This window comes from Symphodus melops, assembly GCF_947650265.1.
Source record: "Symphodus melops genome assembly, chromosome: 15".
Classification (NCBI taxonomy): domain Eukaryota; kingdom Metazoa; phylum Chordata; class Actinopteri; order Labriformes; family Labridae; genus Symphodus; species Symphodus melops.
In genome coordinates, this window is record NC_136705.1 from 17801739 (window position 1) to 17827638 (window position 25900).

General features: G+C 38.8%; 1 protein-coding gene across 2 annotated transcripts in view; it reads left to right on the forward strand.

The window, feature by feature from the left end:
• The first annotated feature begins 16191 nt into the window (after window positions 1-16191).
• The window catches only part of LOC306835472 (VPS10 domain-containing receptor SorCS1-like), a 55472-nt gene continuing 45763 nt past the window's right edge, over window positions 16192-25900 (forward strand). Inside the window, exon 1 of one of the 2 annotated variants that reach the window (XM_079362026.1) lies at window positions 16192-16304. In XM_079362026.1, coding sequence (XP_079218152.1) covers window positions 16209-16304 — 96 coding nt within the window. In that variant the 5' untranslated portion in view covers window positions 16192-16208. Of the gene's footprint in view, window positions 16305-20350; window positions 21286-25900 lie in introns of those variants that run through there. The other variant, XM_079362025.1, reaches the window with a different exon arrangement.

The window sequence follows — 25900 nt, forward strand, 5'->3', positions numbered from 1 at the left end:
TCACCTGCACTTCCTTGTTTTATAGTGGGGCCTCGAACCACATAGGTTATTTCTGAATGACCTCATATTGAGTCCTGAACTGTTACACTTTACTCTTTATCAAAATCTTAAATCTTAACTTTGATTCCCTGACCCTCAAGCCTCTGTTAACCTTCAATCCAAAGTTATGGATAAAAAAACAACAACCATCTAACGGGGTAAATCTTAGCTCTGGAGCTCCTCCAAACTGTAATCAGTTGTTCTTTGTCTCTTGGCATCGCTTTCCGGCTAATATCATGTAAATCCAATGGTACATTTTAAGAAAATAGGGTAGAACATTATTTCTAAGAGCCAAAGCCATAACCTTGTTAGTGTTGGTAATAAGCAAGCAGATTTGAGATAAATATTTAAAACCTTCGAAAAAACTTTCTGTATTTTCTAGGTCAGTGGACGGTTGCTACCATTGGGTTTTAAAATGTAATTATATCCTGGTTATTTCTAGTAGAATAACAAGGGAGACTGTCATTAAAAGTTACTTTGGCTGACTTTTAATGACTGAAATGATGATGTGGATGATCACTCCCCTGGGAGCAATAATACTTTGATACGCCATGTAAGTTAACTGTTCGAGGGATTCAAAAACTTTCTCATGTAAAACGCTGAATAGTTATTTAATGTCCGATGTGCGAAGCAGGTTTTCTCGCAGACGGCTAAATGTATTACCTTTTTTCAATGTCCCCATGGGTGATCAATTATGTGTTTGATCTACCTGGGAAAAACAAACATGTTTCAGATCTGAAATCCCACGCTGTGTTATTCATACCGCATGTCTGGGCATTTGAATTCATATCTGAGAGATCAAAAAAACTGTAAGTTCTGCTCATTGAAAATGGATATTTTTGACTTATTTGAAGCACAGTGTCCTCTAAACACCACAAGTTTGAATCAACACCTGCCTCCTACTCAGATGAGATGTTCCTGTGATATTTATTCGTTGGCCTTGATGCATTTGTCCGATGGATATTTTCTTTCCAGGATCCTTCAGGAGAGTGTTCAGACTATTCAGCTCTGAGTGTACATCTGCAGCAGACCTCCAACTTTCCCCTGAACTTGTTCCCCGGGTGGCCCTCATGTGGTAATCAAAGAACACTTGAGGTGTTTTTCAATATGCAGCAGACATAACGTAGCAGAGCTCTTCAACTCTGAGTTGCATTAAGTGAAAGGAGCGAGGACATAAATGGCTTGTCTAACCAAGGTGTAATGTTTAACCCCCATGCCCTCATCAGGATGGTACTTATTCAAGAAGCTGTGGTTGTGGCAATATTTTTAATTGTTGTGCATCAAGGGAGGACAACAAAAGTGTTTCGAAAACACAGAAGTCTGTTGAAGCAAACTTTTCTTCTGTAACAGTTTCCAACTTTATGTTTCTGATTGAACTAGATTAAAAGTCTAAAGCTGTGCCAGCAGAGCTGTTAGGCTATCTATAGGCACAATTATTATTTTAGCTTAATGCTAAAAGCTGCATGCTTACATGCAAATATTATCCTAACATCCCTCGATTTTTCAGGCAACTATATGACCTAAATTTAATCTTTATTTATCGAAGAACTTTTTACATCTTCCGTCAAATTTTAAATCAAAAAGGACAAGCACATCCCTCAGTGGGTTCTGGGTCCATAAACAGGTAAAGGTAAAAAAAGAAGATCTGCACACCTAGGAGCTCCGGTTTGAAGGATTTATTGACGAATGATGTGTCGAGCCAACATGCTCGTCTCAGTCTGAAACGTGCAGATCTTTTTTTCTTTTCTTTCCCTAAAAGTTATAACAAAATTTATTGTATTTCTTTACCTAACTGTTTAAAAGGAGGCTCCTAACTTTTGTTGAAAGTTGAATTAATTTTGATTGTTTTATTGCAGATCATTTTTAAAGATAAAGCGACTTTACACGAGTGCATTTATTGGGAGACAGAAATATCTAGACTTAAATTCTGAACATATAAACATTTCCTATGCAACTGATTTGAATAACATAGAAAAGTTAACACTTGTAAATTCATTCTGTCTACTATAACATCAAGTCTGGCAAGCTTTGCTCAGAAGATATGTCCTTTCGAGGTCTCCTTTTTACTTTTAAACTGAGTGTATTTCATAATCTGTACTTTGACACTTTTATTCAGTAGAATAGTTTAATCAGTTCTTTTACAACTACTTTACCATCAACTGAGAGTTTATGTACTTACCTGACCTCTGCTAATAATGAACTGTTGATGTTTTGCAGGTATAATGTTTACTGAGTTCACCATCGTAGTGTAAATGCATTTACAGTTTTCGATTAATCTGATAGGACTGTCTTCAGGTTTGAAGGCATTCCTTCAAGAGAAAGTATCGTTTTAGTTTGGTGTAATGATGTCACTCGAGTCCAAGTTGACCCTGGGAAATATAGAGTATATTCAAGACATTTTCTTTCAAAAAATATGAGACGCGAATATTTTTTTTGGGATCACCAAAGCTATTAGGATTCATCTTCACATTCTTGTCCAGTCTGTTTTGTAGAGATAAACCGTCTTAATGATGGCTAACATTTTGAACTGATGATAGAGCGACATTAAGTGTCAACACGAGCTTTATTCAGAATGAGATTCCACACAGCACCACAATAAAAAAAATCTTTATGTCTTTGTACTGTCATTTGGATTCTGCAACAGTATTGCTATCACAATTGGTGAATTCACATGTCATTATGGTGTTGTGTAAGCATAAGCAAATAGAGAAACAGAGGGAGCTCCATACACACACACACACACACACACACACACACGCAGCACTGCTATCCCCTGCTTTCACCCTCCTCTGATCCTATCTTGGCCCTATAACACCTCTGTTATAGTCCACTGGCAATTCAGAGGTAGGATCGCTTTGTGCCATGCAAGTTACACCTCTGTGCCATTTGTAGTGACAGCGCAATGTTAAAAGGGCACAAAAATCCCGCCTTGAACGGGCAGTCTGAATCCGGTTATTGTCACTATGATGTATCCACTGAGCACCTAGAGTATTCAGGAAGGTACTTCAGATACCTGTCATAAATTTCACTCCAAATCCAAGAGCTCATTGTGTTGTTTAGAGGAAATGGAGGCAATTCATCATCCTGACACCAAGACGTTTTTCAAACAAGATGTCATGGTAACCCATTTGATTGTTCTTGACATATTCGGTCTGTACCAACGTGGTCAACTGACTGACGGGCATTACAGATGAGCTATTAGCTGGATTACTGTCTCTGCTGACCCTTTATCAAATTGAAAAAGGGAGTAAAGGTTAGTCATTTTAAGTTGAGCTGCTTTTCTCTTCTTTACTTTTCTGCAGGGTGCTCATGTTGAGATCAAAAAGAGCTCAACTGGTTGAGACGAGGTGCAAGCAGGCCTCTGTAATCCAATCCACTCTGACTTCTGCTCCGCTGCTGCCTATGCAGCTGTAAAGATGAAAGCAGGGAAGGAGTCGCATAGTTAAAGGATAGAGAAAAAGGACCATCAATGCAGAATGCAGCAAAAAGTCTCTCGAGTTCAAACTTCACTTATCTTTGGCCGTGGCTGACACTTCATCTCTGGCAACATAGGGTAGCAGGAACTTTATAGGAAATAAAAGAAAAAGCGTAATGATTTTTTTTCTTATGTTGAACGGATTGTCAAACCAAGGGTGAAAACATTCAATACCAATATTCTGACGGGTTTTCATTATTTAAGAAGAACTGTTGATGCAGAAAAACTGTCCACAATGTACAACGTAGAGATGTTTTGACAGGGGTTAAAGAACTGGATATATAAGGATATTCTTTCTCTTAGAAAACACTCTCAGATTCACTTCCCCGACACAAACTTAAAACTTAAAAAAAAACAGTGTGAATGGATTGCTGAGATGCATTATCAGACAATTTTCAATCATCCTTAAGAGAACTGTTTCTGCCCTCTGGGACGTCAGGAGTGTTTGTGGCACATCCTTATTTTAGGAACTGTATTACAACAACAACAACAACAACAACAATAGCAGCAAAAGCATAATAAGATATTTCATATTTCTGAGCTATGCAAGCTCCATTCTTCCACTCTAATCTGATAAGGTTACTTTTCTCTATATGCTATCATTTTTCAGCATTTCAACATATACTGTAATGAAATCCTCTAGCAGAAAGTGCTGCTGATAAAGTCAGGTCATGTGTGCATGACGGTCATCGACGTTTGTTATCTTTATTGTGACAGTTTAGACAGTCTCTCAGAAAATGTATGGCTGTGCATTTCATCTCCAATATAGCAGTGTATAGTCCACAAAAGCCTCAATATAATATACATCACTCATTTTCAAAAGGCAAAAGAACAAACTGAAGCTTGGTAAAAGGCCCTCGAGTCCCATCAAAAACTCAATCAGACAGCTTCAGCTTGTTCCAAAACTCTGTCTCTAAAGTCCAGATGAGTGCAGCACATGCCTCCAGTCCCTCAAATCTTTGCACCGTCAAAGAACGACTTTCAAATCCTGCTATTTATTTTTATAGAACTGGATGGTTTAGGGCCAAAACACATCTCTTATTTGCTGATATTTTATTAAACTTCCAGACCTCTAAAGTTGTTGGAGCATGTTTGCTGTCTCGCCCCTGAGTCAAATCAGAACACAGAAAAGCAAGATTCAATTTTTACGCATCAAAAAATCCTCGAAAAAGAAAAAAAGTTCAGTCTAACAATTATCCTGCCCCCCCCACCCGACTAGACCCCCCCAACACACACACACACACACACACACACACACTTGTAAAGATGAGCCCCTCAAAATGTAATACATTGCTGTCAAAATGTACCATCAATTTTTTATATTTTTCATTAATAAAATCCAAATAGTATAATCCTACACACACTTTACCAAAATACCTTTAAACTTTCCAATAAGTGTTTTATCATGACTTTCCCAGAAAATTAAAAAAGGAAAAAATGTTGACTTTTCATCCAGTCAATAACGTGTTCAAACTTTTGTTTTGGAACCAATTTTCTGTTTTATAACCCAAAACATGCAAATTACATCCCCAGCTACATCAAATCTGTACATAGAGTAAACAACACATTTATTTTATGCGCTTTATCAGTGCCAGCATGCTGAACAGATTTCCAGACCTGTCTGTATTTATGTAAACTCTTATTCATGTAATTCTTGATACTTCATTATTTCCTTTTCTAAAAACCTAAATGTGCTCCTGTTCAAAGGCCTTTAAATTTCAGTCATGTTGAAATGTGCTATACAAATCGCTGGCCTTGTCTAAACATTAGTTATATGAAAAACCTTCTGGAATTCATTTCAGAAGCTCACTGCCTGTCAGATAACAGGAATTTGATTCATGCAGCAAAATCCACCTTTGAGTCTTTTTGCAAGTTGTTAGTGATCTAAAATATCGGTAGCAGCCTTTTTCTCTATCATATATCTTGTATCTTAATATGTGACATTCTGCTGATAATGATTACTTGATTGTTCCTTTTTTTGTCATTGACGTCGAGTATTTCATATTTGGCGTCAAACCAAACATCCTTCAAAATAGCGTTAAAAATAGAAAGTTTTTAAGTTATTGATATTGATTTGGTCAGCAGTGTGGGTCTCTTCTAATCGACATCTGATTTCCTGCTCTTCCAGGCTGGTCTTTCATTAACGCTCTACAGCTCTGGGTGTAGTCGGCCTTCCTTTCTTTTCATTGACTCATGTAATGCTTGCACTAGAAAGATATTATAAAGATGAATTAAAACTTATATTTACCTCTCCTTTTATACACGCTCTCCTCCTTGTAAAAACTGTTAAAAGGGAAGGTATAAAAAGGATTATAAAGAAACCTGAGGGGATCTTCACCTATAATTCACAGCGTGGATGTAATAGACGGAAATGAAAGCCAATTTGGTTCATGAAATATAGCCCAGGGTTGTGTGCTGTACCTGGTGCTCCTAGTTGTCATTGTCATTATCAAAGTGCAACACGGCTAAATGAAAAAATTAAGGTCAGAACTTCACGATCTTGGCTGTGATTCATGTTCTCTTGCTTTCCAGGGATTTGAACTGTGGCTCTTTGAAGACCAACTTCAATCATTTTAATGAGTTCATCATATCGCTGCTGACTGAGATGTCCCTGATGTCACCGCAGAGTCCACACTAAATATGTTCCATTGTTGTAACCATTGATTTTCTCCCCTCGCTGATGCATTCATCTTTAATGAGCCAGGTCTCCTCCTTGCTCCTCATGGGCAATCAAAAAGTGACACACATACAGTAAGATCCCCAGTGGAACATGAGCTCTGCACAGCTCTGAAGGTTAAAGGTGGCACAAAATACTTCAGGCCAAAAGAATTCCAGTGCACTTTTCACCATTATTCTGTCAACAAAACAAGTCTTTGTTCATCATGTCCCCGTAAAGTGTAAACCCAAGCTCTATTTAAATGTCAATCCTGTCTCCCAAATGTGAACTTTAATTTGTTTTGCTCTATACAATTTGACCAAACACAAGGCTGGCTAATTGCTGCTTGGAAACAACTTTAAATGTCATATTTCTACAGTGTTGGAAGTAGGTTTTAGTACCCAATGAAAGAGAAGTAGAGTGGATGGTTTGATGAGAAGGAGCAGGGCCTTGAGAGAGTTTGGGGTTCACATCTTTAGTTCTCTTTTGTGAAATGTTCAGGCAAAAAAAACAAAAACAAAAACGTTTTAGCTAAACTTTCAATAATTTAAAGATTCTTGTCTCATGCACCAAGACACTGTCACATTTATTTAAAGGGCACAATCGTAACCTAACCATGAATAAGTATTCTGCATTACTAAATATAACAAGTCGAAGATTTCATAGCCATGCTGACAGTTTTGTGAAGCTGTACTTTAGCACGGCAGTTTTATTGGGCTAAATACTAACGTCAGTTTCGAATTTTTTTTGCCAGAAATAAGTTTAGCACTAAAAGATTATTCTATTTAAGTTGACTTATATCATGATGTCATGGATATCCTTTAACTAGTCATTTTAAACCCTTTATCATTTTAGATGTTTAAGTTGTGATGGAGCTTTGTGGACAAGGTAGAGGACATTATAACATTGTAATATTTTGTCAATTAATTCCTGGAACCATTACCATGAAAGGACCAAATACTCTGCCTTCCTAAATGTAACAACAAGTCTAATGGGGTTTTTTCCACATATGCACAAACCTCCTGAAAATGTCTACACATCATTGCAGTGACTTTTTCCAGCCAGTCCCTGTAAAATTTCCGTCCAGATGAGCCTATGTGTGGAGGCAGCAGGAACTATTTTGGAAAATTCATTGCAAGCGAGAAGGCAGAGGTGATGACGTTTAAACCAAAAGAGCAGTGATCGGCTGGTGCATTTGTTGGGCAAATCTTGATCACACTACACTGTCTTGATAATTAATTATTAAGACAATACAATCTTATGAATGTAATCCATGGATAACCAATACACAGAACCAATCCCATCATGACTTTGTAATTTAGTTTTTAAATAGCATTGCAATAGCATTGTGTTTGCTTGTTATTGTCCATCATGACTTACAGAGTGTGACAGCTGCTCGGTCTAATACCTTAATGAGCACAATTAATGGGTTAGCCATCTGTAAATAGCTTTATCTTTACAGCCACCAGTCTGGAATCTTCCAAATAAATGGATCAATTTAGACTGCTCCCCAATGCAATTAAACCATAGTTAGAGGTCTCATATACCAAAATAATGAGATCAGAACCCTAAGAAACCTCAGTTTTGATTGATTTCTCCATTAGAGGGCAATTACTCAGATGCTTTGATTGTGAGAAAAAAAAATGCTTTGATTTAGATGATGCCTTTGATTTTCTCTCTTTTTGTTTCTTCACAAAAGGTCCATATGAAAGCATTATACGTCCCAGACACCATTCTTTTTTGTCGCTTAAGCAGAGCCATGTCATATTTTATTTATAAAGTCTGAAAAGTATGCCACGGAGAAGGCTCGGCTTCCTACGTCAAGCTTAAAAAACAAAAAAAAAAAAAAAAAACACAAAAAAACTGGATGGTGCTCATAAAAGTTTCAGCTCCTTTTAGAATGCGGGGTTTTCTTTTATTATTTCATTTCATATTAAAAGTTTGAAAACATAACATCCAAATATGGCAATATATCGTGGTGCATTGTATCCCTGACTAGAGCTTTAGGCTCTATTCATAAAACATATGAGAAAGGTCAACATGTCTCCAATAACCAAATCTGACTGGCTATTCAGTTAGTTTCAATTCTTGTTTGGAACAGATGTTAGCTAAGGCCTGCTTTCGTAGGTTGCACAGTGTTAGGGACAAACACACCGGCTCTTTTGTCGAAGCATACAATTTGAAAAAGTTCATGCTTTCACTACCAGCCCATTGCCTAACCATGCTAAAGATAACTCGCAGAACTGCACCTCTTTATTCAATTGGAAAACAGGGAAAAACACAAATGAACTTGGTGCCTTTTTTTTTTGCTTTGTTGAGTTTAAAGCATGCAGAACAATCCTCCAAAATCACAAGGCGTACTGGAAGCATGCAAAACACTAACTGCTAACAGAAAAAAAAGCGTACGAAAAACATCTGTGGCAGCAAAAAGCGACTTTTTTGTTTATCAGGGTTGAACTTATTACATAGTAGCTTTCGAAACTTCTTTAATAATGCTTGTGTTTTCACTGCAGGGGAAAGACTCCTGTAGAGTCAGAATCTGCAACAGATGAAGCAACCTTCTGCGACAATATTTTTAGCGAAAGTTCTGTGTAGATTCCTGTGGATCAGAGGAGATTAGAGTTCTTGCAATTAAGAATCGAATTAAAGTGAATGTATTTTTTTATCCAAACATGAATTCATAAATTCATTAACCACATTGGCTTCAGTAAACAGGTATAGGTTCAACAAATGTTTTGACCATGATGTTTATTGGAATACAATTTAGCTGGAATTTATTCATTATTAAGAAGATGCCCCCAAATGTGTAGCTTTGATAGAAGCAGTATTTCAGATGCTGTCACATCAAAAATGTTCTGAGAAGCTTCTGAACTCTAACAGTTTCCCATGCGAGATGCGTGTACCTCATTTGACATGTTTCTTATTTCAGTCTTTCACAACAAAGTATAGGGAGCGAAGCTGGTTGATGATGAGGTCATGTTGTTAAATAAAGTATCTGTGCCATCACCCCAACACTGAATACTGATGATTCCATAAATAGGCAGCGTATTGACGTCACAGTACCACTCCTCACACAGATTAATTTGAACCCCTGTAAGGTTTGTGAATACATTTCTGATGGCCTTGACAACTCTCTTCTCTCACACCTCCGATAAAACTGAGGAGTCTGTAAGCCTTTGTGTGAGCTTTTCACAGAAGCAAATCTCAGAGGAGCAGCAGTACGTTGTTCTATGACAGTTGAGCCTGGGACGTCGAAGTCTCGCACTTTTCTTCTTTTCTTTGTCTTCCTTTTTTTCTTTCCTCGGCTACTGAGAATAGGCTGAGTCTTCCCAATTAGCAGCTTTCTGAAGAGGTGTTGTGACAGCCAGGGAATACAATTTACAGTTGGTAAAGCACATCTGAATGCATTCTCAGTTACTAACAAAGATGATATTAAGGGCTAATCCAGACTACTATATGAAATGAAGTATTGTAATAATTTATTGGACATGTTTGTATCAAGTGGTTCCTACAGTTCTAAGAGCACATCTGTCCAAGCTGCTTAAATTGTTTTCTGCTGCCAGAAAATATGGACCAGTCCCAAATAACATCTGCCTGTAGTTAAGATGTTGAAAGACCTGCACAGCTTAGCTAAAAGCAACAGCAAATTAAGTGTTTGATTGGTGCCTTTGTTTCCTGGAAGTGTTTTGGCCCCATTTGCTATAATTTGAAGAAGAAGTACAACGTGTGGGTGAAAAATTGAATTAAGTAATCTCATTGATCCCATAAGCTTCTCTGGAGTATCCCCTCAAAAAAACCCAACCCATTTTCGACAACCATTTTATTCCACTGATAAAACCGCTCGATACCTGGCACAGAGAAGGGTTTTGACTGAATACACCTCTACATTTTGGGGATATAGACCATAAACATTAACAATGCAAGTGGCCTTTTACTTTTTTGTCTTGCAGCAAGTATTTCTTTAATGGCCTCTCCAGCTACCAGATCAACTTCCATATTTTGCTCTGGATTAAAACTTGAACTGGCAACCTTCCAGTTCCCAACCCAAGTCCCTAAGACTGAGCTACTGCCGCCCTCATATAGTAAAGGGATGTACAATTGGTAGTCTGTGATATATGTTTTATTTTAAATTTGACTAGATGCTCTCTGTCCCCTTTCTGACTTGCTGTCCGGGTCGATCTGCTCTGTTCAATTTGACACATGCTTTCAGGGAACGTCGAAAATAGAGAGCTGAGTTCAGCTTCTGGCATGGGCTGGAGACGGACAGTGGTGCGTGCAGTGGAAACAGGAGCATTGACCAGAGATTGCAAGATTAAATCTGAAGAGCGCGGCATGGACAGAGCACATAAACACAGATCCTGTGGAATCTGCTACTGACATGAAATCCATTGCAAAGAATTTAGGAGTCATTTTCAATCCCGTCCTCACCTTGGAAAAAAACATCGTCATCCAATCCTGTTTGATCCATTTAAGACCCATTTCCAAAGCCATCTGTTTTTAAAGGTGCTTTATGGATTAAATAATTCTTCACTGTTTTCAGAGTTGTTTTTTGAAGAAAAGTCAACTAATCCCCCACAGTCAACATGTTCTGCCGTTTCTGTACAAGGTCATTTTCTGCATTAAAGTAGCTCTGAAAATGCTGTCACACAGAAACTGACAGATTGAAAGAAATACCTTGATCTCACATGAATTATCCCAAATTTGTTTTCTATTTTTCAATGTCCAGTCTTTGTGCTGAGCTTAATAAGCCGACATCATATTAAGCGTACAGATTTTATTGTGATTTAGACCTCCTCATCAGACTCTCGGAAGGAAATGTTTTCTTTTATAGTGTGATTCATAGTGATAGCTCATCTTTCACTTACACTATGTTGGACTCATAGAAGTGATCTCATTGTAACTTCTCAGGCCGTGCTGATCGGCCAACCAGTGGCACTGGATGCGAAGAGTCTAAAGTATCGATTTCAAATGAGGGTTTTAATCTTGAATGACAGCTCTCTGTGAGTACCATTATGAGAGAGCTGCTCCAGTGAACTCCATTGATTAATTTTGTCTTTTGAAATGGCAACCATGGGTCTAGTAAATATATTTCTTTTATACGGACACAGACACTCAATATGAGGTCTTCTGCACTATTGTTCTCAGTTTTCTCGGGCAACTTTTTCCTACACTCACTGCTCAGCGTGTCTTGGAAATAACGTAGCCAGATAAAACAGGTCTGTCAATAGAATTCATTGTGACAAGTTCTCAATAGAGGCATGCCCTCACTCTAGCTGAGGAATAGATTTACTTCAATTTCTCTTTATTCATATGTCATTCATGACAGTCACCTGCATGCCGATGACTTTTTCCCACTGATTCTCAGTCCCCAAGCAGCCACAGTTTGGTAAAGCTTGCTGCAGTGCAGACCAGCTTGTTGTATAACTCAGAAAAGGGAATAGGAGTGAAGACACTTACTGTACCTATATTAAAGTAGCTGTGCATTTAAGACCTTCAAGCCTCTATATTAAAACCTTCATAAGTGGAGATTGACAGCTCAGCCTTCTGTGCTCTGGGATTCTTTCGAAAGTGCTGCCAAATGCTGCACCTGCGGCCCTGAGCTGCAGTGCAGGGTCAGCGCTGGAGGTGGCCACCTCAGCTTAGTATAAAGTGAACACTAAATCACAGGACAGTTCTTGTGTGGAAGAAAGTGTGTATTTTTGAGGGATGGGGGAGAATATGTGTACGATTCTTACATTTCAATCTTCAGAGGCTGTCTACCTACACAGTGTATACATGATCCTCAAGGAGATTGTGCACACAAGTATTTTGGTACTCTTGAGTGCACGAGTGAATGTTTATGTTTTCTTCCATGCCAAAATTTGCATGTGCCTATGTGTGTCTGTGTGTGCGTGCAGGTCACCCTGAAGCTGACAGACCAGATGTGCGAGTGTCTGGATTGTGCAAAGTGATGAGTGGCTCCCTCGCTGACTCTGCAGACTTGGAACAATGCACACAGGTCTCTCCAACTAATGAGCTCTCTATACAGAGAGCACACAGAGAGAGCCTCCATGCTGCCTCCAGTTTCAATCAGGGCCTCCATATCTGGGGAGCAGAGCTTTATATGCTCATGCTGGCGACAGACCAAGGAACTTGATACAAAATGCAAATGAGCATCGAGTACCTGAGGTGGTTCCAGTTTGTTTCTGTCACAAGGTGGAGACTGACAGGTTCTTTACATCAGGATGGAGTAGGCTTAGGGAATGTAGCTGCAGATGCTATTCTTGTTTAGACTCAAATAAATACAGAATCATAGGCTTTGCTTCTCCCAGATTCAGTAACAATGCTCTATCCATAAATCTCACAGCTGAAAATGCATGAAAATATATTTGACATAACTAAGCGATAACTTTCGTGAGCAAACATACTGCATTACATTTGTGCTTCGCAGTACAAGGACAAAGATGAATCATCTGTTTCAACGTTACAAGCCTGCTGAATTGGAAAGCTGTGCTCCCGATGGGCTGTTAAAACCGACTCACACAAATATAGGTTACGGGGCTCAGAGAGTGACGCAGCCCCCCTTGGGGCAATGTCCGGACTTCTTACTGCGAAATGACTCTACATTATTCATTTCACCTCTAATGTCTTTGTTTGGCAACAGTTCAGAACAGGACCCCTAACTTAACTGGAAGCTGACAAAAAAGACATACAGGTTCTGAGTGTATTAGAAAGCATTTACAGATAGTTTATTTTCTGTCAACTAAAGATGTAAATTAAAAATGTGATGGCAAGTCTGCCTCATCATTTTCAAAGTTAGCCACAAGGAAGATATTGTCCTTTTATAACCACTAGTAGTAGCAGAATGAAGCAGGTCAGTGCTAAATTTGGTTCTAATGGTTCATGGTATTATCTGCCCGCGTAAACAGTTCTACCTGCCTTGATGTTTTAACCTGAAAGAAGACAACACAAAGCACCATAGGGTTCTGGACTGCTGGGTACATTAAGACTTATCTAAGCTTGGTTATGATGAATGTTTTTGCACAACAGGCAGTTTGGAATGCAAATCTACTCTTACGCTACCAATCATAGCCTGGTAGCAATATCATAAAATATTCATTTTCACAGGAACCCTATTCTGTGGTGGTGCAAAATACTCTGCCTCTGATGGAGAAGTACAAAGATAGACTCACATACCCTACAGTGTTCCTGTGCCACGTCGTGTACCTGTCAGGGAAATTACAAAGGCTCGTGAGCTCACGTCAGATTTCAAATGCCTAACCTTTCTGCGTAAGGTTTGTGTTTCTCTGGAAGCGCTAAATATAAGCGTTGCCCTCTAGTATCGTACAAGTTTGCTGTTTTTGATCTATGAGGTTGTGATATAAGCTTTGGTTAATAATTGATGTCTAAGGATGTCTCTCTCTAGCTCTTTCGTATGACTAAAAAATGACATTCCTGAAAATAAGAAGGGGTCTTCTGCAGGATGAAATTTTCACTTTGTGAATTACTGATGCACCGTGGGGAGTTCCCAGCCCCTTCTTGCTCCCTCGTTATTGAGCAAAGTTCAGTGTTTTCAAGTGCACAATGGCCTTGAGACAAGAGGAGAAAAGCTGTGCTGACCTCATTTGTGCTGAATTGCTAGCATAAGAAGCTAGTGATCTGTGTCCTGAAGTTTCTATCTGTATGCTAAACAACAAAAATGACCTTCTCTTTTACTAATGTGTCTCTCCTTGACTAATTAAGTTTGGAAAAAGGGGGACTAGAAAAAAAAACCCTGATTCGCCAGAGGAGAGTTGTGTGAATGCCATGTTGCTTGCAAAGCAAACACATAGGTGATCACACCGAATTCAGAGGAATCCGTTTTGGGAAACACGCTTCCTTTTTGCTTTACTGAGGAAAGCAATTCTGAGCAATAATTATCCAACCATACATATGAATCTATAGCCTACAGTCTGTTAGCCTATCTTAGCATATAGAGCCTGGAAACAAGGTAAACCTCATAGTTTTCTCTATATGAATTAATGAATATTTTATATTTGTTTCAGGTTTTTTACAACACCCAACCTACATGGAATTATTGTGACACATTGACAACGGTCAATTGAAAGTTCCAGCTTGTCATTTGGCAACCAGCACAAAAGCACCATTGACATGTATCATCGCCCAGATAGAAACGCTTCAAGAGGTAAGACAACAATAAAAACACAGCCCCCCAAACAAAAAATCGACTTCATCATAGTTTATCACTTCCAGACAGTTTACATATGATCCAGTGCATAAACCAACACATCACATGATCGAACCCAAGACATTTATCTGTTTAAGTGAATATTCTCCTCCTTTTCCATGCTTTTAAGACAATTATATAATATTATATTATTATAATTATTCAGACAAAGCAAAAATATATTAATATTAAGATATTAAAGGACGGTTCTCCATATATGAATCAGATTCTTTAATTCAGGAACGTGAACCTTTTTAAACAATATTTTTCGTAAATCATGATACTGGAGACAGTATTAAAAGAGTATTTAATGTTCCACTATGTTCAGCTTACAATATTCACAATTTCTTTTCATCTTCAGAAAGACCTCTCTATCTCCTTGTTTTAATATGCAGAGGCAACATAACACATCTCAGTTGTGCACACAGGGAGATTGAGCTTTTAAGTAAGTTTTACTCAAAATATTATCAATAAATATGCTAGACACCCAGCAGCATGTTAGCCTTGCTCAATAGGAATATTGGACACAGGGGACCTGTCTCCATCTACAGCCAGCACCCTGTTAGCCTATATTGCCTTTTGATCACAAGCTATAAATTTGAAGCGAAATAGCCAGCTTGCCTAGTGTTTGAGGCTATTAATAAGTAACAATCGATAGACTGGAGTGTATGCTAGCCACAACCGGTAGCCTAGCTTAGTATAAAGACTGGAGCATCCTGTAAGCCTAGTTTAGGCACGAGTTAACAACAATCCTGACTTCCATGTACAGGCCACCCAAAACTGATGAAAGAACAATACTAATGAGCTAACAATCCAGGTACAAGTGCATGCAACACCTGCTTATTGGTTTCAACATTTTAGCTGGAACATTACTCAAAAAATAAATATAATAAAAAAATAAAAAAATAAATAATAAATAAATAAAATAAAGGAGCAAAGAGTTAAAGTACAGTCTGCTGGTGGCACAACGGTCTGTTTTATTTGTCTGATATTTGCATAAATATTTTTATGAAAGACATTAACATTACAAAAATGGTTAAATATACAGCCATCGGTAAGCATAACTAAGAGCTTCAATTTAATTTAAAAAAGATGAGTTGTGAGAAAATGTTACCTTGTATGGTTGTCATGAATAGAGAGATAGATAAAGGGACCAAAACCTTTTTTTTTTTTTTTTTCATCGTCATTTTTTACCAGGTTAAGGTTTATTTTTCTTTTCTCACATTCAGGGCAGCGTCTGAGCACCTCAAGCTCTCCCTCAGTGCATTTGTTGCCTTTAAATCAACTTTACTCTGAGTGGAAGAGCACGTGTTTTCACATCTTTCTAGCTTTTAGAAAAGGCTGAACATCAACATATCATTTGGAACATAACAATGAACTCTAACACAGAGAGAGAACCATCATGTTTCATTTCAATCTAGTCCATACAAAAAACACCACTTTCAGAGATTTTTCATAAAAGACGGACATATTTTTCACTCGGAACAGAAGGTCAAGTTTGAACAGGATGCAAGGACAGATCAATCCAATTGTATAATGTAATAGTAAAGAGATGTTTACACTTTAATGGAAAAAGTATCACACAACAATGATGGTTTTATTTGTTTTTCAAGCCTGGTGGCATGATTAGAAACTTTTGGAAAAAACACATTTTTTTCCCCCAAAAATAACATTTGTTTTGAAGGATGTAGATTTGATGACATTGAGAACTAACATAGGCTAGAACTGTTTCATTCAACAAGGATTACACATGTGTGCATTGTTGGATTTGTGCTGTCCACAATGAAAACAATATTGTATATAAATCTACTCATTGAACAAGATACCAACCAATGCATCGCCTACAATGCAACTCAGGGACAGTGTTGGGCAAAAAACATATCCACTCAGACTACCTGGAGAAAGTTGGTGTTTTACGGGACTGGAAGGTACCTTCATACTTTGCTTTTCTGTGCTTTTACTGAGACTCAATGGACAGGGAGAGCTAGGTGCGGAAGATGTTGTGTCCTGCTGACAAACGTCACAAGATTTACGGACAATGCCAACATGCCATTTTTCAATCAATACATTTTTTTTTAACAGCAACATAACTCTTTTTTAGTAACTTTTTAAAACATCTCCTGAAAGTCATCATACAGACCACATCTTATTTTACATGCACTCTCCCCTGTTTTAAAATCTTTGCTTACTGGTGCATAATGGTCAGCCTGACAGTCACCACTTTCTCAGAGTGTTGTAAATATTTAAGCATGGTCTGGCAACACATCCAGACGGTCCAACCACTTGCTGATCTGCCTGACATCTGAATGTTGTCAATACTTTAAAATTCAGACATCTGCATAGCCCAGCCTTAAAGTTGTACTTTTAAAAAGTGGTTTGCCTGGAGGGAGATCAAATAAAGTCCTTAATGTGTGACTTTATTTGGATCCATGGTGCCTACTGTATATTTGAAACACTCTGAGGACCTCCAAAGGTCCCTAGTTTCTGTAAAAAAATTCCTGCAGTGGAAAAACGACATATTTGTGAAATTAATATTTACAATAGGTGCAACTAAAAACCAACTGTAATCATAATTGTGATTTGTTGTAAAATAAAATGCAAAGTTCATTCTCTTTGTTGTAAGATCCGGTAAAATTATTTTTTCAGACAGGTCAGACCAATAGCGTGCTCACATGTGCTGCATGTCTTTTGTTCTTGTTTAGTTTTAAGAATGTATTTTCGGTTGTTCTCAGAGCTTCCTGTTCTTTCCTCTTTTCTTTTTCTAGTGTTTTCAAAACAGCCTATGGACTAGTATGTAATCATTTGACTGAAATGCAGAATGCAAACAAATTAGAGACACAGTATGCCAAAAATACCCATTGTTATACTGGTGTGAAAAAAAAAATACATTATGCATCAACATTACGCAGTCTTCCCTGCGTAATGTTTCCCACAATTCCAAGCGCCTGTTTGCAGATTGAAATGATGGGACAGCAACGGCTTAACAGGGGAAATAATCACAGTCAAACAGAATCACACACTCATGTCATTCCTTTTTTAAAAGATTGTTTATTTAACAAGGACATGTGAAATAAAAATTGCTTCATTTGTAATATATATATAGATGCAATACATAAAGGTTTCTAGCAACCCCTGTCCCCTGGCAAAGACTTCTAGGAATCTCAGTCCCCAAGGTTTTGAGTCCCCATAGGCAAGATCTAAAGGGTCAGAAAAAAAAGCTATTTCTTCTTTGAAAAAGTAACAAGGGATTTGAAATAGATACACAGCTCAGCATATTGTAGAGGTCAAAACACTTGCCCCTTCTGTCTGTATTGCATTTCTCTGTATCTCTCAATAACATAATTGAAATCATTATTTGAAAAGATTTTCTCTCCCACACTCCCAGAGGTGTGTTCAGCACTAATTGAAGTGGATGTCTCAGGTGTCTGTTGCTATACCTTAACACCTCCTAACTTAGCAAGTTTGGCTCTGTAACACATCTGCGTGATGTCAAATCACAAAACCTGCAATAGCAGTTTCACACTTTTTTCTCCATTTTCATAGATGACGATTAGGTGCAGTAATTATTGAAGGGTAAAAAGATACAATTATTTTCTATAGCAACAGTGTGTGTTTGTTGTCATGAACAAACTGCTGTTTCTGCTCAGTGCTCAGCAGCAGTCAAGGCAGATGTTAGCTTTTTAGTTGGAGCAGAAGGGCGACACAATGTACTGTGCATGACTAATGTCCTGTGCATCTTTGCTCCTTTCTTCCACTCTTGTGATCAGCCGAGTAATTAGGACAGTTGTGAAAGTGAACCAGACATCAGTGTGGAAAAGGTCCAATTTCAGAAACAGGGTATAAGTCCTCGTTTCTTCTTTTGCTGAATTCAATTCAATTAAAAAAATACAGACTAATCCAACAACATGAATCGCTGTCGTCTGCTCACAAGTTTTCATCTGAGAAGTATGAGCTCAGGGAGCAGAACGCAGTTTGTATTCAGTCTGTGTGACAGGCGGCAAAGCAGCAATCTTGTCTGCCAGAAGACAATGATTCCACTCAGCTGCCATGTTTTGCACAATAATGTGACGACATCAGTCTTGAAATCTGTCATCTTGCAGTGAAACTTTAAGTCTGTGAAGAAGTCAAAGAGAGCCTTCATGGATATTTGATTTTTAAAGTACTCTTTACAGCTCTGAATGTGTGCTTGTACTTTCCTCTGACTACAAAGGTTTTATTTTGACATGTGTCTCAGAGACCTACAGCTTAGTTTTTTGGGAAAACCAATGATTAATTTAGAATGTACAGACCTTTCTTGATCCTCTCACAGTGGCATCAAATAAAAAATCTATGGTACCTGTAAAATCACAAGTAGTTACATACATTTTAAACTAATTAAAGTCGTTTTAAGCCAGGTGCCACATTCGAAAATACAGTACATGTTCCCTTTTTAATCAGATTTTATAAATTATATTTCTGTCTATTTCTGACAGTCTTCAGATAAAGAGTCATTTTCAAATGTCACCTCAGTTGCTAGGTAATTCTGAAAGGTTCTTTCACTAGTCTGTGACACAAAAGAAAAAAGACAAGAAAAGGAATTTGCATCCATCTTTGTGAAATTATATTCAGCACAGGAATATTCAAAGTGCAACATGACAAGGTTCCAAAAAAAAAAAAAAAAGAGCCACATATACACAAACCTATGAATTCAGTGTACAACCATCCATGGCTAAACTAAGCAGACAGGTCAGGCAAAATCCATTATCATAGCCTCACCTAGTCATTGCAGATGTAACCCAGACAAAGTCCCAGCTAGTGAAAGATACATGCAAAAGCTGTACAGGTGCCACAGACATGGGCATTAATGTCCTTAAAGGAGTCTTCTGCACTGTAATAGATGGACTGAGCTTTAACTTTGCATTACAGTCAAGACTGGAGCTTTTCAGCCAATGTTCTCCATGATTGAAATTCTCAGTCAGCCATCAATCTGCATTATAGACTGGTTTCCCCTTGTCTGGTGGGGGCTAACTGAAACAGATTGAGACAGCTCTTGCTCACTGCATCACTAATGGCTGCCAATGAAAGACATCTCTGTGCAGTTGACCCGTGTGTGGAACAGGATCACGTCGCAGCTCAGAGTGATGGGGAAAACACAGCTCAATATAAGGAGTCTCTTCGGCATCAGTCACCAGTCAACAGCATCCTCATCCTATTGACGAAACGTTGCCCAGAAATAGAATCTAATCACAGGGTTTGGACAGGCCCTAGTTCTCCTAATGGTTTACCATTAGCTTATTGGAACAAAGCCCAAAGTATAGAGAAATATAACAATATATATCCCAGGGAGTCTGCATAGCATGGCAATGATAGGTTCTCGGTTATTGAGATGGCAAATGCATCTGTGCTTATATAAAAAACAGAGATCAGTGATGGAGAAGTTGTTTACATGCTCACTGTTAGTTTGATTGTTTGCCACTATTCTCTGTCAAACAACTATCCATTAACCCGAGAAAAGGGCACGGAAAAATGCTAGGGAATATTCATTTTGTCCATTCAGCTGTATAATACAGGAGTGCAGCCTAAGTGAAACTATTTCTAAGCCGTTTTGCAGGCGAGCCACAACAGAGTCATTACCTGCAGGGGCATAATTGACAGTAAACATTGGCAATCCTGTTAATTGATTAGCTAGCCTGCTGTTAATGGAAAATGCAAAGGCTCATTGTATCTTCCATACAGCTCATGTCAGGAACATTTCCAAGCAAAGAAGAGCAGGGGCACACCTAATAATGTTTATCCACTTCTCCCCAGGGTAACTAACATCTGATGATCTCTCAGGTTGTTTTAATCCAATGCATAATTACCTGCAAGTTAATGGTCCTTAGATGTATGGCATACTGATGATCAAAAACCACCAAGTGTGCTTCTCAATCTCCAATATTTAAGAGTACGCCCTCTTTCATTTCTTTTTTTTTTTTTTTAAACCCAGGTTGAGATGGGGATGTAGGGTACGAGCCCCCTCTCCCCACTCTTCTCGATTCAGCCTCCAGCTCCTCCTCTGATGCATCGTTTGCATCAGTACTTGGGAACACTTGTCCGCGCGCTGCTGAACCTCCCCACACAGTTCTTTCACGGACTCCACTTTGCCAGGTGACGGCAGACACGCTCTCAAGAGTTTTTAAAAAATGATATGTTTCTACCACGTCTGAAGTCGGGAATTAACGGAGAATGGAGACGCGCATCGGTCACTGCATTTTGCTCGTTTTCTCTGAATGGATTTGGCTCTTCACCCTAACTTCCATTCTTGGCGGAACAAAAGCGGAGGTGAGGTGCATTCCCTCGTGCCAGTTGCCGCTAAGCAACGCGTTTACCCGGGAGGTCTCGACGCTGGATTTTGCTGATTTTGCCGAGGCACCAGTTGATGAATTTGTTGGACATACCGAGGGGTCACCAGGAGCCAGACCCAACGCAGAAGGTGCCGAAAAGCCTAACATTACGGAATTTACCGTGAGGGAAGAAAGTTCATACAGAGTGCAGCCACGGCTGGTGGAAAATAACACAAGTTGCCTCGAGAAGGACGTGTTAAACGGTCAGCAAAAACTTTCCCAGCAGGAAGTGATTCCTGATACTGCTTCAATCGCGAATGTCCCATCACTCAGTGACAGGGACTACTCTCAAAAAGACATCTTTAACGGTGAAAACGCGGCGCAGGTGGACATAACAGGGGGAGAGGACGCGGACGTGCCCAGTTGGAGACGAATACGCGGTGCCAGGAGCGCAGAGACATGGTCCGAAGCCAGACTCGAAGAGGGCGGGGAGGATGCTTCGTTTGCGGACCAGGATGAGGTTCAGCTCACAAGTTCTACTTTTGCACTAACCGGTGACACCGCGCATAACCAGGCGATGGTGCACTGGTCCGGACAGAACAGCAGTGTAAGTCGTTCATGTGCATCACATTTACGCACGGACTTGTTTTGACCTGTTTTGACGCAGTATATGGTCAGTGTTTTAACTCTTATCATGCAGGGCGTATTCGGTGATTAGAAGCATTAAGACTTTTTGACTGTGAATCATTTGAGTAAATGAGGCGAGGTAGAGATTAATGTTGAGACAGCTGAAAGGTTGCGGAGTTTCAGGGAATCAGTTCTGCCTCGTTTCCCTCTCTCTCTCTCTCTCTCTCTCTCTCTCTCTCTCTCTCTCTCTCTCTCTCTCTCTCTCTCTCACACACACACACACACACACACACACAGAGACAGAGACACACAATCACGCACGCGCGCACACACAATCACGCGCGCACACACACAATCACAGAAACACGCATACACCAAACGCAAACTATTATTTATTGATTATCTGACTTGGGAAGGATGAACCTCCACGAAGTCAAGATAACATAAGTTTAATGCTGTGCATTGACTTTAAAATAAGCGATTGTTTTACCTTTCCCATATATCCCCTCAGTCATCCACACACACTCACAGATTTTTTGGGGGGGATTGAATCACTGATTTTGGCAGTTGGCTAGAGGCATATATTTCATCCATAAATTATAATAATAATCAATAAACCTTTAAAATCATGCACCTTATCTTCTTACAGGAGTTTCATCCACGCATATTGAGAAATGGGTACAAAAGGTTAAGCTTGCAGCTCAATGACTTCTACACTGTTCTGATCGTTAACATAAAGCAAACAAATGGCACAGCCCCTACAGAGTATTATTCAAATTCTGTAGGGGCAAAGTCAGAATTTCGATGTGTTAATGGAAATAATGGTAAGTTATTCTTAGGACGTAACTTGGAGTAAAAATAAATAGCCTATGAATAAGCAAAATGGAGCAAAAATAGCATCACAGTGATAATATAAATTAGTAAGTGTAAAAAGAGATCAACAGTCCAAGTTTAAAGGCAGCCAGAAATGTTTTTTAAGCTCTTACTTAAAAATGCTCATCCAGGATGCCTCCCTAATATCAAGGGGTCTGACATTCCTGAGTATGGGAACATCCACTTCTTTTATTTCTGAAGTTCTGAACATTCACCAGCGCGCAGCTATAAGGATGTGGGTGAATGGGAAAGCTCCAAGAACAACAGGGGGTCTGCTGTGAAAGCTAGTCCAAGCCATTTATAGTTTTACAAGCCGGGGGACTTTGAAATCAGTTCTAAAAGCGCAGAGCCTTGTTGGGTTCAGCTAAAACCACACTTGTGTGCTGTCTCCTTCTTGTTTTGATCATGAGTCAAGCAGCTGAATTTGAATAATTTCTAGTCCCTAAATAGACTTTGGAATGTTTAGTAGTGTAGCCTGCTTAAAATTTAAGCATGACTTAGCTTTTTTGACATTTTTGCTGGATAGAAATTCACTCTGGCAATATTTCTGAAATGAGAGTCTGCTGATTTTGAGGTTAGATTTATTAGTGAAATCAAAGCATAACATTGTATGACACAGGGGGCCAAGGCTTGATCTTTACAACCAAAGATCCAAGGTTTCTATGATAACACATCTCATTTGGCCTCAGGCTAAGTAAAAGTACTTATGCCTTATTTGCCTTTCATCGAGTTTCAGAAAGTTATGCCTCCTCCATGTTATAAAGTGCAGACAGGCTCTGAGGCAATTTAACATATTGCTTTTATTATTCAGACATGTATAATCATGTGTCATCAGCTGAATAGCTAAAGACTGACATAATTATGACACTATCTCTGGCCAGCATACAGATTAAGAAGAGCATGAAACCTCGGCAGCTTTTCTGCTTAATCAAATTAATTCTTCAGACACAAAAGCTTCCAAACTACATTAATTTTCCCAGTCATGTTTAAATGAAACAAATTTAAAAGACTTTCACTGAGGACAACCAATTAACATGGCCAGCCAATGTTATTGCATTCAAATATATCTTATGAATCGACGCATTCAAAAGAACCAGAACTGAATTTCAATGTAAGTTGCAACCAAAGCAAAACAAAAAAAAACAACAACAACACCAAAACAGACTCCAAAAAGAGCACATTTCGGGTTGTTCTTGAGTCTTTCCTTCCACAGAGAGATATTTAAGGTTAACACACACACAACTATGGAGAGATTTGTACGAAAGATCTGCTCTTACGTCACTAGCTACAGCCAAAAAGGCTATTATTTTAGTTTAATATTAAAGCTTGCAGTAAACATGAACAACCTGTCGCACATCCTCTGGCCACCTAGAGGGAAAGAGAAGGATTTAGGGGTTGTGAATGCTTACAGTGTTAACCTGTGTGATATCTGTGGATTGTTATCATGACTCAGTTTGCGTGGGAAAGTGCGTCTCTGTTTTGACACTTCAGGCTGTGCCTTCACATGAGGACTTTGTCATGCATGAAACAAGTTGTCAGGCTGCCTACGCTCAAAAATCTAGACAGTTGATGGTAAACAATATTGTTGAGCCTACAAACACGTTATTCTCCCCTAAATCTGATAGTGTAAAGCCTTACAGGTCGTCTGCCAACTTATACACAAGGCTCAATGTGTGAGCTTTTCTTTCTTCGCTTTTTCTCTCCAATTTCAGCGACCTAGAAACTCTTCTTCTTGTGTTTATCCAAACAACCACAGCACCAGTTTCATGTCAGCTTTTCTTCTATACAATAAACCATGAAACTCCATTGCCATGGCGCATTGATTTGAAAGGTGTTGTCAGTGCATGTCACAGTTTGTGCCTCTTATGTATGATTGGGTCACAGGGATAGTTGACAGTTTGTATAAGAGGTAGTTCTCTTGCTGATTCAAGGATTTGGCCACAATACAAGATATTCTAACTGTATGTAACATTATTTGAAGCAGTTAAGCTTACAATAGTCTTTGAAAATAGCAAGTGTATTGTTGTAAAACTGAATTGTAATGGACCTCTTGTGTTGTATGCCAGCTTTGATGTGCTTTATGGTTTCCTGCAGGAATCTGAATAGGACTGAAGAACTGAAGATCTGCTGGGTCTTTATGAGTTTTGTGCCAAGGACACAGCACGTTTAACAGGCCAAAATGCAAGCGCTTAAATGTGTGATGGTATTACAGTGCTTCAGGCATTTACTTTAGTTGAGTTTGTATCATACTCTTGGTGTCCCTTATAATTAAAATTGAATGTAAAGTTTGAAGAGCCAAGTAAAAAACTGTGTGCAGCAGAAGTGTGCACCACTACTGCTGGGGAACCAGGTGCCCTGATCCTTAAAGGCTCAGTGTTAAATCTGCAACCAACCACCTTAGAAGAATTACAAAATAGGAATTTTCTGAGCTTTCATAGATAGATAGATACTTTATTGATCCCGAGGGAAATTCAGGTCATTCACATGACTCTTGAAGATGCCTGGAGGGCAAAAAGTGCTCAAGAAAGTGATTGCTATGGTTGAACACTCTGTGAAGCTGCGGCAAGGTCTGGTTAATTTAATATTTCTTTAGATTTTAACATCACCTATTGACCTCTTGAAAACTGAGATTGTAAGAGAAACTTGCAACTATTGTAATTCTTATAGAGAGTCTGTGGCACAATTTCAACCACAAAAAAACACTTCACTTCAGTTATGTTAACATACAACTATGATGAAAGTCCACAAAAGTATGGATTGCTTTAAGTAAGTTCAGTTTGGCAAGGTCAAGAATGCTACCATTTCGATAGTGAAGGGCGAGACCGCTCATCATTGAAACACAAGTGAGTTATTTTGTTATCTTCAGTGACAGTGCAGCATCTAATAGCATTAATCAACTATCTCGTCCTTTCTGGGTTTTCTTTCTTAGATGTGAGTCTGTAGAAATGCAGCCCACGTTTGACTCCTTTTGATTGTGTGTCAAATGAACAATGACTGCACACTCGCAGCACAGGCTCAGTAAAGATCACTGGAGCCAAAACATATAAAATTTGAATTCAGGAATGTTAAAAAAAAAAAAAAAACGGATTGTTATTAATGTTTTGGGCATGTGGGATGTCCTCCTCAAACTGCAAACAGCTGATCAATCAATCAATCTTTATTTGTATAGTGTCAATTCATAACAGGTGTTATCTGATCAGACTTTAGAACATCCCCAAAGTAACTCAGTTGGAAAGTGTTTTTTTTGTTGTTTTTGTTTTGATTAGTTAAAACTCAGCATCCGACAGCAACTAATAAGCCAGAATACTGTAAAAATGGAAACAGCTTCTCATCTGCTTTAGACTAGGCCTATAGCTGACGTCCCTTAAGAGCGACTAATGAGAAACTGCAACCATTAATCAAAGGCCAAATGGTTAGTATTTAAATGAACCAGAATGCATGATGGTTTTGTTCTGTTTTCATTCAGTCATAATATTTAGCAAAAAGTTGTAGCCCTCGTTTGCATGATTTTGTTAATTCAGTGGCTCTCGTTGTCTCATCAGTGCAGACACATGCAAGTGAGGTGAATCACAAAGTCCAACTTGCCTGTAGGTGTGAAGTTGTTTGTCATTCTGTGACACAGTCAAACTGTCCTGGGTGTTGCCCAGTGCAAGCTCCAAATCCTCATGACCTTCAACATTGTCTTCTTTAGCTACTCTGTCCTGCTGTTTTAAACGCAATGC